Source organism: Podarcis tiliguerta (genome assembly GCF_965153285.1).
Source record: "Podarcis tiliguerta genome assembly, chromosome: 6".
NCBI lineage: Eukaryota > Metazoa > Chordata > Lepidosauria > Squamata > Lacertidae > Podarcis > Podarcis tiliguerta.
Window position 1 is genome coordinate 85,037,647 of NC_139539.1, and position 13,168 is coordinate 85,050,814.

Sequence of the window (13,168 nt, forward strand, 5' to 3'; positions counted from 1 at the left end):
TTTAGTAACGGTACAGCAGCGACTCCCTTGGAGACACGATCGCTTATGCAGCTATGCTACGCAAGGAGCCGGATTTGCGTAGGGAAAAAATTGCTTGAGGCAATGCGTGTTGCATCTGTTGTTTTTAAATTGGCTATTTTCTGTCCACTTGCCTCCATCCCCAGCTGGGGCTTTCCCTGGCAGAATTGTTAGAAAAACAGGAAGTGGGCTGTCAGAATACTTGGAAGGCAAATATGGATATAATAAAGCAAGCGTGCCAAGACGCAGAAGATTTCACTGAATGAAATGTTTTTCCTGGGGCCCAGGCTGCATACAAATTGGGGACAGATTTTCATTTCATCTGGTATGACTCATGCAGCTTACTGATTTTAGCTTAGTCATTCATGACAAGCAGTTTGTCGCAGGGTTTCCCTAGCTTTTGATAGTAGCCAGGGATGGTGGTTGACCTTGTTTTCTATGGTGCAGGCATATGTCACTCTACACTAATATGTGCCTTTGCACGTCAGATATAATCCCCAGATTCTCAGATTTCCGAAAGAGAGCGAGAGCGAGCGAGCGAGAGAGAGAGAGAGAGAAACATTTTTAGCAATTCTGAAACCTGAGATATGAGGCCAAATGTAGAGGCATAATTATCCACATGTGTTTTGTGAGAAGCTAGACTGTGCTCCCCTTACCTTAGGACAAGTTAGCTTAAGGATGGAAGACTCTATCAATCCTCATTTTTCCAAACTTAATTTTGCTTCTCCACATTTCTGCAGCAACTTGAGTTTGTTTTATTAAAAAATCATTAAAATTCAACAGTATTTTACAGCAAATTTCTCCTGATAAACTCATTTTTGTGTGCAGTTTTGACTAATGTGCACATTTTTCCAAGCAGTTTTTCCCTAACATGACACATTCTATCTGCTTTCTTCACTAGTATATGCATTTTCATGCACACAACAGATGCCCTTTCGTGCACATCGGTTGGAGAGAACAGCATTGCAAAATTCAGAGAGGTGCGAATTTCTAAGGGTAGCTGTGTCTGTTTATTGGTTTGAGAATTGCCAATTAGGTAGCTTTGTATTAAAATTTCACCCCCATCCCTATGCTAGTTTACTTTTTGCCACAGGTATCATACAATGTAGATTTTCCTTGCCTCGAACAATATAGGAGCAGTAACATAGCCCTGAGGCAGTAAAGACGAACCAAGTTTCCACCATGGATAGTCAAAGGAAGAGAAAATCCATGTTGCACAACACCTCGCCAGTCCAACAGACATGGAATAGATGCTTCATTGTCAAAGTCTCACTTTGACCCCTTTGGCAGCCTCTGTCACAAACTGGGAATCACTGGTTGACCACCTTCATTCGCCAGCGCATGGAAGAGTTAAGACTTTCATCACTGGCCAAAGAACTGAACAAACACAGAGACAAGATCTCTGTCTAAAGTTCAGCAGCTGAGAGAGGGAAATGAGGAAAGGTCTGCCCTATTTTAGCCTCATCTCTTTCTTTTGCCTCTCCTTGTGTCCCCTCTTTTTCTGTCAGCAACCAAACCGTCCTGATGAGATGAAGAGAGATGCCTCTGCTGGGAAGCAGTGAGATAGTGGCTAGCTTCCAGTAAGTTTGGCTCAGGCTGCACAACTCTTACTGCAAAAAAAAAGTATAGCAACCTATTCTATCTATCTATCTATCTAGCCTAGGACTTGCCGATCAGAAGGTCGGTGGTTCGAATCCCCGCGACGGGGTGAGCTCCCATTGCTCAGTCCCTGCTCCTGCCAACCTAGCAGTCCGAAAGCACGTCAAAGTGCAAGTAGATAAATAGGTGCCGCTCCGGCAGGAAGGTAAACGGCGTTTCCGTGCGCTGCTCTGGTTCGCCAGAAGCGGCTTAGTCATGCTGGCCACATGACCCAGAAGCTGCACGCCAGCTCCCTTGGCCAATAAAGCGAGATGAGTGCCGCAACCCCAGAGTCGGTCACGACTGGACCTAATGGTTAGGGGTCCCTTTACCTTTACATATAAGGAAAAACTGGATAGCTTCCTCACACATCTCAACAGCCTACACCCCAAAATACAATTCACTATGGAAATAGAAGCCAACAACCAACTTCCCTTCCTTGACGTCCTAATCTACAAAAAACCTGATGGCTCCCTAGGACACACTATCTACCGGAAAAAAACACACACCAACCGCTACTTACATGCACAATCACACCACCACCCTGCACAAATAAACTCCGTAGCCAAGACTCTCATCTCCAGAACCAAACGCCTGGCTGACGAAGACCACTTGACAACTGAGTTACAGAATCTCTCAAATGTGTTAATTGCCAATGGATACCAGCAAAACAGGGTTACGAAGCTAATCCAAAAAGAAACACCCCCCAAAAACCAAGACACAGAAGAAAACAATGGCATAGCCCTCCTTCCTTATATCAAGGGCACTACAGATAAAATTAGCAAAATCCTCCATAAACACAATATCAAAACAGCCTTTTGCACCAACCAAAAAATAGCCAATATCCTCAGAAACCCCAAGGATAAAATTCAGTTGGAAAACCAAGGGGTCTATGAAATACCCTGCAAAGTCTGCCCAGCCACGTACATTGGACAAACAAACAGACGAATAAATGCACGGATCGCAGAACACAAGAATGCCGTCAAAAAAGAAGAAAAAACTTCCTCTCTTTTCCAACACATGAAAGAAACAGGACACGAAATTAATTTTGCAGATTCCAAATTGCTCTTTAACATGGAACATCACCACAAGAGAATAATCATGGAAGCCATCGAGATAGAGAAACACCCTCACAACATGAACAAGCGTGACGACACATCCCGCTTGCCAGACATCTGGAAATTAGCCCTCCCCACAAAATCTGACACCAGATCCAGAGGCACACAGAACGCCATCACCAATCAACCACACCAGACCCAAACCCAGACCCTCTCCACAGATAAATTACAGACACCATCCAGTAGCCAAACCAGGGTGGCACCTCCGGATGCTGCACCCCCCTGCAATCCCTACACAGATCTGGCTGGCACAGGCCACAAAACCACAGCTCGCCCCTATACACGAAGCCAAGCCAGAGCACAACCAAGTGCAGTACAGCCATCTTCTCAGAAAAACTCTTCACAAAGTTCAAGAGTTCAAGACACGAAGGCTTTAGCAACTAATCCACACCTAATGACCCACCTAAGTGGGATTCAGGAAATATATATATATGTGTATATATATATATATATATATATATATATATAGTTTGCTGGTGCTCCAGACTTGAGCACTAGCACATAGTCCACCAATGTCAGATAGCTAGCAAAAAAGATGAAAATGTGCATGAAAATAGGAACTAGCTTAGAAAAGAGGGTTTGAAATCTTTCCACTTCCAGATATGCACATTCATTTTTTAAGTTTGAAAATCCAAGTGAGCCCTTCCCTTTTGGATTTGCTTCAGTGTTATCAACACTGCTTGAATATCAGTCATTCAATATTTGTACATGTTTCCATTAAAACACTTCCAGATGTTGCATGAGATTGTACCATTAATTTCCAACTTGTTTTGTTTTGAGTGCATGCATGCATACTTACGGTGTGACTCATGCTAAAGAACCTGCTTTGCAGAGCACATCAGATAAATAAATGCAAAGCATATATTTAAAAATAGAATAAGAGATTCTCTTAATTTGGGGTATCCCCATTACATGAGAAAACAGATAAACATTTGAGAAAAGAAAACCTCTGGCTAAATTTTATATGTCTAGGGTGTGGGTATATTAGCTGGAAGCATCTACGCTAAAGTCTTAGGAAGGGAAGTTCAAGGTTTCCGCAAAGAACATCGTGTTCTATAATCAATCATTCCCCCAATTTCCCACCTTCATTTTGTTGCAGGGCCCCACTTGTTATATATTTCATAACCAAGTATTTAAGATGAGTTACAATGGTTTCCAGCTTCCACCACCTCGCTGGAATTCCCCAGAGGTATTAATTAAATGGTGCACGGTGCATGTAAGTATGTAATTAAAGATACCACTCAAAATCAGGCATTAGGTTGGATAAGAAGGTACAACCTTTTGCCAGTATTTGCGGCTTCAAAACAATTTAGAGAAGTTGCTGGAGTTTCAGCATGAAATGGAACGAATATGCAGATGACACCCAGCTCTATCTCTCTTTTCCACCTGAATCAGGTAAAGTAGCTGACAGGTAGCTAGACAGGTGTTTTGAGACAATGATGGACTGGATGTGAACCAACTAAATCAGGGGTAGGCAACCTAAGGCCCATGGGCCGGATGCGGCCCAATCGCCTTCTCAATCCAGCCCACGGACGGTCCGGCAATCAGCGTGTTCTTACATGAGTAGAATGTGTCCTTTCATTTAAAATGCATCTCTAGGTTATTTGTGGGGCCTGCCTGATGTTTTTAAATGAGTAGAATGTACAATTTTATTTAAAATGCATCTCTGGGTTATTTGTGGGGCATAGGAATTCATTCATTTCCCCCCAAAAAATATAGTCTGGCCCAGCACATGGTCTGAGGGACAGTGGACTGGCCCACGGCTGAAAAAGGTTGCTGACCCCTGAACTAAATCCTTAAAAAAATAGAGGTATTATGGGTTCCAAGTTCTTGAGTCCAGTGGATGAAGACAGCATTTTCCGGACAGGATTGTACACTCCTGGAAGAAGCAGGTTCATAACTTTGAGGGGACTCCTGAATCCAACATTGTCAGTTGTCCAGGTAGCCACAATGTTTTTCCATTTAATTCTAGGAAGTGGCAAAATATTTCTAGGGAAGCACAAAAGGGGCAATGTGTATTTTAGGGACAGGGAGAGTTTCATCCCACATGTTTTATTTCTGAAAAGAGATACTCTATCTCCATATTTGCACTTACATTGTAAGTATATTTTCTCTTATTTCAGTGGAGTTAAGGTTCAAGTGGCAAACTCAAGATTGCAGCCTTATTTTTAACATTTGTTGCTGTTGTTGTTGTTGTTCAGTCGTTTAGTCGTGTCCGACTCTTTGTGACCCCATGGACCAGAGCACGCCAGGCAAAAAAAACACCTCTTTGCAAAATCTCTGGGGGTGTATGGAGCTCGTTTCCTGTTGTGAATTTAATTGCCATAATTTTCCACATTTAATATTATGGTTACAATATTATTTGCTGAACAGAAAGCATTCTCCCACTGATATTATTTTTTGTTGTTGTTGTTTAGTCGTTCAGTCGTGTCCGACTCTTCGTGACCCCATGGACCAGAGCACGCCAGGCACTCCTGTCTTCCACTGCCTCCCGCAGTTTGGTCAGATTCATGTTTGTAGCTTCGAGAATACTGTCTAACCATCTCGTCCTCCGTCGTCCCCTTCTCCTTGTGCCCTCCATCTTTCCCAACATCAGGGTCTTTTCCAGTGAGTCTTCTCTTCTCATGAGGTGGCCAAAGTATTGGAGCCTCCACTTCACGATCTGTCCTTCCACTGAGCACTCAGGGCTGATTTCCTTAAGAATGGATGCGTTTGATCTTCTTGCAGTCCATGGGACTCTCAAGAGTCTCCTCCAGCACCATAATTTCTAACATTTAGTTTATTATAATTTGTGGAAACTGCCTTTCCTTCAAGGAGCCAGCAGGGGTCCTGCAATGCAAAGTTGCTTCCCTGAGGGTTGCTGCCCCCCTCTGTTCCTGCTTTGGAGCTGCCTATGTTCCCTGAACCAAACCAGCCAGGGAGGCGGGTGGCGGCGTGATCTAAACCACCGAGCCTCTTGGGCTTGCCGATCAGAAGGTCGGCGGTTCAAATCCCTGTGACGGAGTGAGGTCCCATGGCTCTGTCCCAGCTCCTGCTAACCTAGAAGTTCGAAAGCACACCAGCGCAAGTAGATAAACAGGTACCGCTGTGGCAGGAAGGTAAACGGCATTTCCATGTGCTCTGGTTTCCGTCACAGTGTCCCATTGCACCAGAAGCAGTTTAGTCCTACTGGCCACATGACGTGGAAAGGTGTCTGTGGACAAACACCAGCTTCCTCGGCCTGAAAGCGAGATGAGCGCCGCAACCCCATAGTTGCCTTTGACTGGACTTAACTGTCCAGGGGTCCTTTACCTTTTTTTAAAAAAAACCTATGTTCCCAGAATCAAACCAGCCAGGCACCCTCTACTGGAGTCCCTGGATTTGTCCAACTCACCCTATCAAAAGGTGGAAACACCTCCTCAACCTGTTGAGAAAGCGTGTTCTCCTTCATAGAGAGCACATGTAATAATAATAATAATAATAATTTATTATTTGTACCCCGCCCATCTGGCTGGGTTTCCCCAGCCACTCTGGGCGGCTTTCATAGAAACCAAAAATACACTAAAATATCACACATTAAAAACTTCCCTGTTGTGGTAGGGTCTGACAGGCCCCCCCTCTGTTGCTGGGTGGGTTGGTATGGATGACCATCCGCAGTGATTGGGCGGTTGGGTTACTGGGCAAATTTTGGTGTTGCCATTTAGGGGGATGGACCAAAGGTTATACAATCAAGTCACACAGCACTGACTGGGCTCTTTTGCTGCGTGCATCGGATCACCCGCCCACCCTCCCTAATCTAGGGCTATTGCATTGACCTTGTTATGCCTGTCATGGGGTCGTCTGCTTTGGAGCGGGGGCCTGGTAGGAATTTTGTCCATCTGGCTGATTGGTTGGTGCCATTTGGTTTTTGCCTACCGCGTAACAAACTGTCACCTTGTAAGGTTGTGGATAGGCATTGGTTTAAAAAGTGGTTGGTGGAGGGGTAAGGATTGGCGGTGCCTTCCCTCCAATGCTGCTGCTGCAAGGGAATTTCGTTAAAGGAAGCCAGGGGATTGTCATTTTTTCGTCCATACCCCTAAATGGGGCTTAGGGCTGCGCAAGCCCCCGGGAGCATGCGGGAGGGGGGGATGAGGGTCTGGTGCCCGGCTCCATGCTCTCCCCAATATTGTTTTCCCTTACTGGCTTTCGCTGGAATCCAGAAGTCAGTTCTGTCCCAGGGCGGGGGACAGATAGTTGGAATCACTGCCTAAGCAACCACTCACATTTATGTATTTTAACAAAGTTGTGGCCAAAATTATGCCAAAAACCTTAAACAAAAATTATGTGTGAATTGTGAATTATTTAGGGGTGGCCTGGGGGACCTCGACACGCAAACCCCACTTCTCTCCACTGAGAGTAATTATAAAGTGAATATAGATCTATGAACTCTTGGAACAGCCTTCTAGCCCAATGTTATCAAACTGGCAGCAGCTCCTAGATGTGTTTTCAAAAGTAACTCCCATTCAGTTTTGTGGGTCCTATTCCCAGGTAAGCGGGCATGGAAGCCCTGAAGCCCAACTTTAGAGATGCTAAAGACTGAACCTGAGGTCCATTTGCATGCATATCCTGGGCTCTGTCACTTAGCTATGCCCCTTATCGCCATAAAAGGTGGGAATAGTGAATGGGCACTCAACCTTTACCCACAGATTTGCATTGCATGTCGAGGTCCCCAGGGCCACCCCAATAACTCACACATCACACCAATATTTTTTGTTTAAGGTTTTTGGCATAATTTTGGCCACAACTTTATTAAAATACAAACACGTGAGTGGTTGCTTAGGCATTGGTTGCGACTAGCTGCCCCCACCGTGGGGGACAGACTGACATTCCACAAGCCTGCGAAAGTCAGAAAAGGGGAATTCATTTGGGGGTAGCGACGGAGCAGGGAACCTGCCCTCAGCCCACCCCAAATGCAGCCAGGAGCTCTTGCAGTGGGCCAAGCCCCCTTGACAGAGTGGACAAGCAATAGTTAGCCCCCGATTCCTTTAACGGAATCCCTTGAAGCAGCAGCATTAGAGGGGCAGGCACAGCCAATCCATGCCCCTCAACCAACCAAACGATAAACCAATGCCTAACCGCAACCTTACAAGTTGTGATTATTTGCTACGCAGTAGGCAAAAACCAAATGGCCCCAGCCAATCAGCCAGATGGACAAAATTCCTACCAGGCCACTGTCCCAAAAGCAGACGACCCCATGACAGGCATAGCAAGGTCAAGCGAACAACCTTAAATATGGGGGGGGGGGACGGGCAATCCGATGCACGGGGCGAAAAGAGGAAGCCCTAGCCTCGTGTGAGGAGTTTTAGCATTTCTGGCTGTCAATCAACAAATGGCAACATTAACTTCTTCCCATCGACAAGGGAAGCCCAATCGCATCAGTGGCCAATGGTCAATTAGCCCGCCCCACAATTTTGGAGTGTCCTGGCGGCCTCCACCGCAACACGTGCTCTCCATGAAGGAGAGCATGCTTTTCCAAATTTCCCCCAGTTAGTGCAGACCCACATTTCCATCATGCTGCTCTTGTTCATCCACCCATCTAACTCTAGGTCCATGGCCTTTTTGCCCATTCAGTTGTGTCCTTTCTTGACTCTGGGGAATGTTAGCTTATCCCATGATTGGTACTCTTTTGTTTCAACCGAGCAGTGGAAATTATTGGTACATCAAAATGCTGCCCAAGCTAATTGGGAAAATAACTAGGAAAGCTGGCCCTCCCATGTAAATACTTCCTAAAGGCCAAAAATAAAATCAAAACACAATTCAGTAGCCCAGGTGGTCTGCATAAATCTGACTTTTATATGATGCATGGAAATAATAACATGAAATGTTTGGCTAGCAATAATTGTTTCCAGCTTCCAGATTTCAGAGAAGGAAACAATTTCATCCAAGAAAATTTTAGTCAAATCACCAGGGGGGAGAAAGTTGTTTTTAACACCTCTGATTCTTTTTTCCCAGAAACTGAGGGAAACACTTCCCAATTGAATGAATCAGCTGAATGGAAAACAAAAACTACAGTAGATTATGATTCACTGCTTTGACAATTACATATATTTGAAGCCACTATTGATCAATATATGGAACTCTATATGTATGATGTGTTGGCTGACTATTAGTCAGGCAATTCACACAGAGGTTTTCTTCCCTTAAAATAAGCTGTGACCTTTTTAGACGCTTTGGAAATGTTCTGGAGCCAGCCAGACTTTCTGACGTGATAGTTTTAGCCATTCTTCTTCCTTCGTACTGCCCAGAGGAAAGCATATGCTTTCTTCGGCTGCTGCTACTTAGCTTTGCAGATTTTTCTCGCCTTTACTTAATGAGAAGTAAATCAGCAGATGCAACTTCCACCATCAATGATGTACAGGAAAAGTAGGGAACCGTCACAAAGGCCAAACTTCTCTCTGTCGTGAAACTCAGAGGTCTTCAACCTTTCTTCGGACCAGAAAACAGGACTCAGCCTTACAGCTGCAAATAAAACATTTTAAGTGCAATATACAATGTGACACGAGATGGTGATAGTGAGCCTTATGGGAAATTCAATGTATTTTTAAAAACACTTTTTAAAAAAGCATTTTTAGAACGGTTTTTTATATGTGTGTAGATGCCACCCCAGGCGGTGTACACATTTGGCCTTTGAAACTCACAAGGGTTGCTTTTTCATAGTGTGTTTTCTACTTAGGTGATTGCAGTTGTACATAGCATTACGTGATAGCAACATATAAATTGCTAACCCAGAAGGACCGGGTGTGCAGCCTGGGAGTCCTTTTGGACTCACAGCTGTCCATGGAGGCATAGGTCAATTCTGTGTCCAGGGCAGTTGTCTACCATCTCCATCTGGTATGCCGGCTGAGACCCTACCTGCCCACAGACTGTCTCACCAGAGTGGTGCCTGCTCTGGTTGTCTCCCGCTTGGACTACTTCAATGCGCTCCTTTGAAGGTGACCCGGAAACTACAACTAATCCAGAATGCGGCAGCTAGACTGGTGACTGGGAGTGGCCGCCGAGACCACATAACACTGGTCTTGAAAGACCTACATTGGGTCCCAGTACGTTTCCGAGCACAATTCAAAGTGTTGGTGTTGACCTTTAAAGCCCTAAACGGCCTCGGTCCAGTATACCTGAAGGAGCATCTCCACCTCCATCATTCAGCCCGGACACTGAGATCCAGTGCCGAGGGGCTTCTGGCAGTTCCCTCACTGTGAGAAGTGAGGTTACAGGGAACCAGGCAGAGGGCCTTCTTGGTAGTGGCACCGACCCTGTGGAACACCCTCCCATCAGATGCCAAGGAAATAAACAACTATCTGACATTTAGAAGACATCTGAAGGCAGCCATGCTTAGGGAAGGTTTTAAGGTTTGATGTTCTGTGGTGTTTTTAATATTCTGTTGGGAGCCGCTCAGAGTGGCTGGGGAAACCCAGCCAGATGAGCAGGGTATAAATAATAAGTTGTTGTTGTTTTAGAGTCATAGCCATTCATCTTGATTACTGATATGAAGACATATAAGAGGAATGGCTCTTGTCAATTTAGGTCCTAAATGTAGGCTGGAAACCACTGTAGGTGAAACCTCCAATTTGCACAATCAAGTGCCTTAAAGGCATCTAAAATTCCAGAGGGTGCTTTATATTCTTCAGAGTGATGGACTAAATTTAGGAGTCTTCTGAATGGATCTGCAGTGTGTCAACTTAGTAGAAACGGGGCTGATCTGAACTGATATATTGTAGGATAAGCACCTTAAGCCTGTTAACAAAGAAATATTATATTCTATATTGAGCCCTGCAAGAGACCTACACATGTCTAATTGCTTGGTGCCTTTACTAGGTTTGGGATGAAAACTATTTTGGAGTGTCTTCAAGCCTCTGGCATCTGACCACCCAATAAACAATTTCATCATATGAGACAGTATTTCTGTATACTGTTTACAGAATTCTTTGCAGAACCCAGCAGGGCCGAATATTTACATTTCTTGAAATTTTTAATGGCATTCTTGAGCTCTTCTACATGGGCTCTTTTTCTACACTGGCTGATTTTTTGTTTTATTTTTGAAGCCTTTTCTCCTCTGAGATCACCTGGATGCTTTGGTTTTCTAATCATAACATGATTTCTCTATGGCCTCCTTCAGCTTCAGTAATGTGTAAATATTAGTAAAACAGAAAAAAAAAACCTCTTTGCAAAATCTCTTGGGGTGTATGGAGTTCGTTTCCTGTTCTGAATTTAATTGCCATAATTCTCCACATGGCCCTTTTCCTTATTAACCTAGGTGACAAGAGTTTAGAACATTTAATATTATGGTTACGATATTATTTGCTGAACAGAAAGCATTCTCCCACTGATATTATTTTTTAGCATAGCCAATTCTCTCTTTTTTTAAATCAATTTTTGAGGATGGTTTTAGTGTTGTATTAATTGACTACAAAAAGTTTAGCATTTAATGTCATCATTCTTTCATGGTAAAATGACAATTAGATTATAATTAGCAAGTTTCACTGATGCTAACTTCGGTTATACTAAATTATGGGTTAAAATATGTGACCATATTTGACAAAGTACGTTCTGACTGGTCAGATGACCAAGACTACTACAGACTTGCGAAATGATGTATAATCTTGGCCTAGTTAAACCACACATAGATGACTGTACAAGGATATACTACTGTAAGGTAACTGCGCTTTCCCCTCAAATGTAAAGTGTACAGCAGTCAAAGGAAAGTATGTTTGGTATTTAACATTACAAACAGTGAGGGTTCAAGTGCGGTTGGGTGGCATTTATTTCTGCTGGTGAATTTGAGGTCTAACATGACCAATGCCTTTCTTAGGATGTGAGTCTCAGCACAAAATCCACCAGCCCAATTTATGACTTAGCTAGTAATTAGATTTTTTAAAAAAACCATGCTTTAACCTAAACTCTGCATGGTTCTCATGAGGGTTATTTACAGAGTGAGGAGGAAGCTCTCTGTTCTGGTTTTGAGCTTTTCCCACTTTGCCATTCTATATTTATATCCGATCGCCCTGCACAAATACACATATAGAAACTATAACCTGGGAATTCTGCATGGCAGACATTCTTAACCCTCTCCCTCAAGGAAACCAAGAACAAGAAGAAACCAGAGAAGGCCACTGGAAAATGTTCCACTCAAACATATTAATGGCTTATTTGCATGTTCAGACCCAGAAACCTCCCCCCTAAATAAATTCACAATTGACTCAAATTTGGTTTTTGGCAGAATTTAGGCCACAACTTTATTGATTACAGAAAGTGACTGGTTGCATAGGATCTGGTTCGACTAGCTCCCTGCCATGCAGGTAGCGCTGACCCAGGGTCCTACTTCGAGGGACCTACCAATTGGGTGTTGTGGCTATCCGATCGTACCCACCCACAACACAAGGTGTTGGTTTTCCAGGTCTCACCGCAATACGTGCCCTCTTTAAGGGAGGACCCGATTTATTCTACTATAGCAGATGGAGATTCATTTATCATTACTAATTTGTGCGAAGTCATGGAACAGTTTAAGAGAGGTTGAATGAAGGGCATGAGAAGCATAGAACAAACAAACAAAACCCTTAAGAGAATACTCAGGTATATGCTCAACTTGATGTATCCCCCCGCTTGCTGTCATTACGCTGAGCACCACCTTCTACTGTTTTTATTGAGATTTTATTATAAAACGTCCGGGAAATATTGAGTTAAACTAAAATATCCTCCTTAGTGAGGCATATCTGGCTCCATCTTTATTAACTTTCAGGAAGAACTTGAACACACTCCTGTTTATCCAGGAATTTGATGGCTGAAGAATACTGTTCCTGGCAACCCTGAGATCACTGGATGACATAATGCTTTTAACTGAAACTATTTCTTAGATGTTTCTAATTATAACTATATTAGAACACCTCTAAAAATGTGGATGTGTTTACTGCCTTTGAGAGGAATGGTGCCCTATTAATTTAATAAATAACACAAATATTTGAATGGAAGCATTCTCCCCATCTATCTGGCATACAGGAAGTATTACCAACCCATAATAGTATGGTAGATTAGCCCCATTAATGAGATATTTCCTCCCGAACACCATGTCCTTTTCCATCTGAACATTGCGTGCAACAATTTCTCTGTGAATTTAGCATTAACAGATCAGAGTTAAAAACCAACAGGTGTGTGTGTGTTTTAAAGTGATGACAGAGCCATGGAAAAATGCGCAAACAGTTTTGACAAGATGTCAGTAAGGACCTTAAAAGAATGAGTGTGGAACAAAGTCTTTGCTGCACCGGACAAGATAAATCAAACAAAAGTAACACACCAAAGAAACGCCCAGGCAGGAGAAATCCTAACAGATTAGTCCAGCAGGTCTCATTTTTATTACTTGTCACAATTAGCACTATATTATATGG

The 13,168-nt window shown here is 43.5% G+C and overlaps 1 protein-coding gene across 2 annotated transcripts in view; it reads left to right on the forward strand.

Annotated features, from left to right (window-relative positions):
- Positions 1-11,084, forward strand: part of LOC310679758 (uncharacterized protein) — a 72,856-nt gene extending 61,772 nt beyond the window's left edge. Inside the window, exon 4 of one of the 2 annotated variants that reach the window (XM_083445425.1) lies at positions 10,605-11,084. In XM_083445425.1, the coding sequence (XP_083301551.1) occupies positions 10,605-10,653 (49 nt within the window). In that variant the 3' untranslated portion in view covers positions 10,654-11,084. Of the gene's footprint in view, positions 1-919; positions 1,287-10,604 lie in introns of those variants that run through there. The other variant, XM_083445423.1, reaches the window with a different exon arrangement.
- Positions 11,085-13,168: the final 2,084 nt, after the last annotated feature.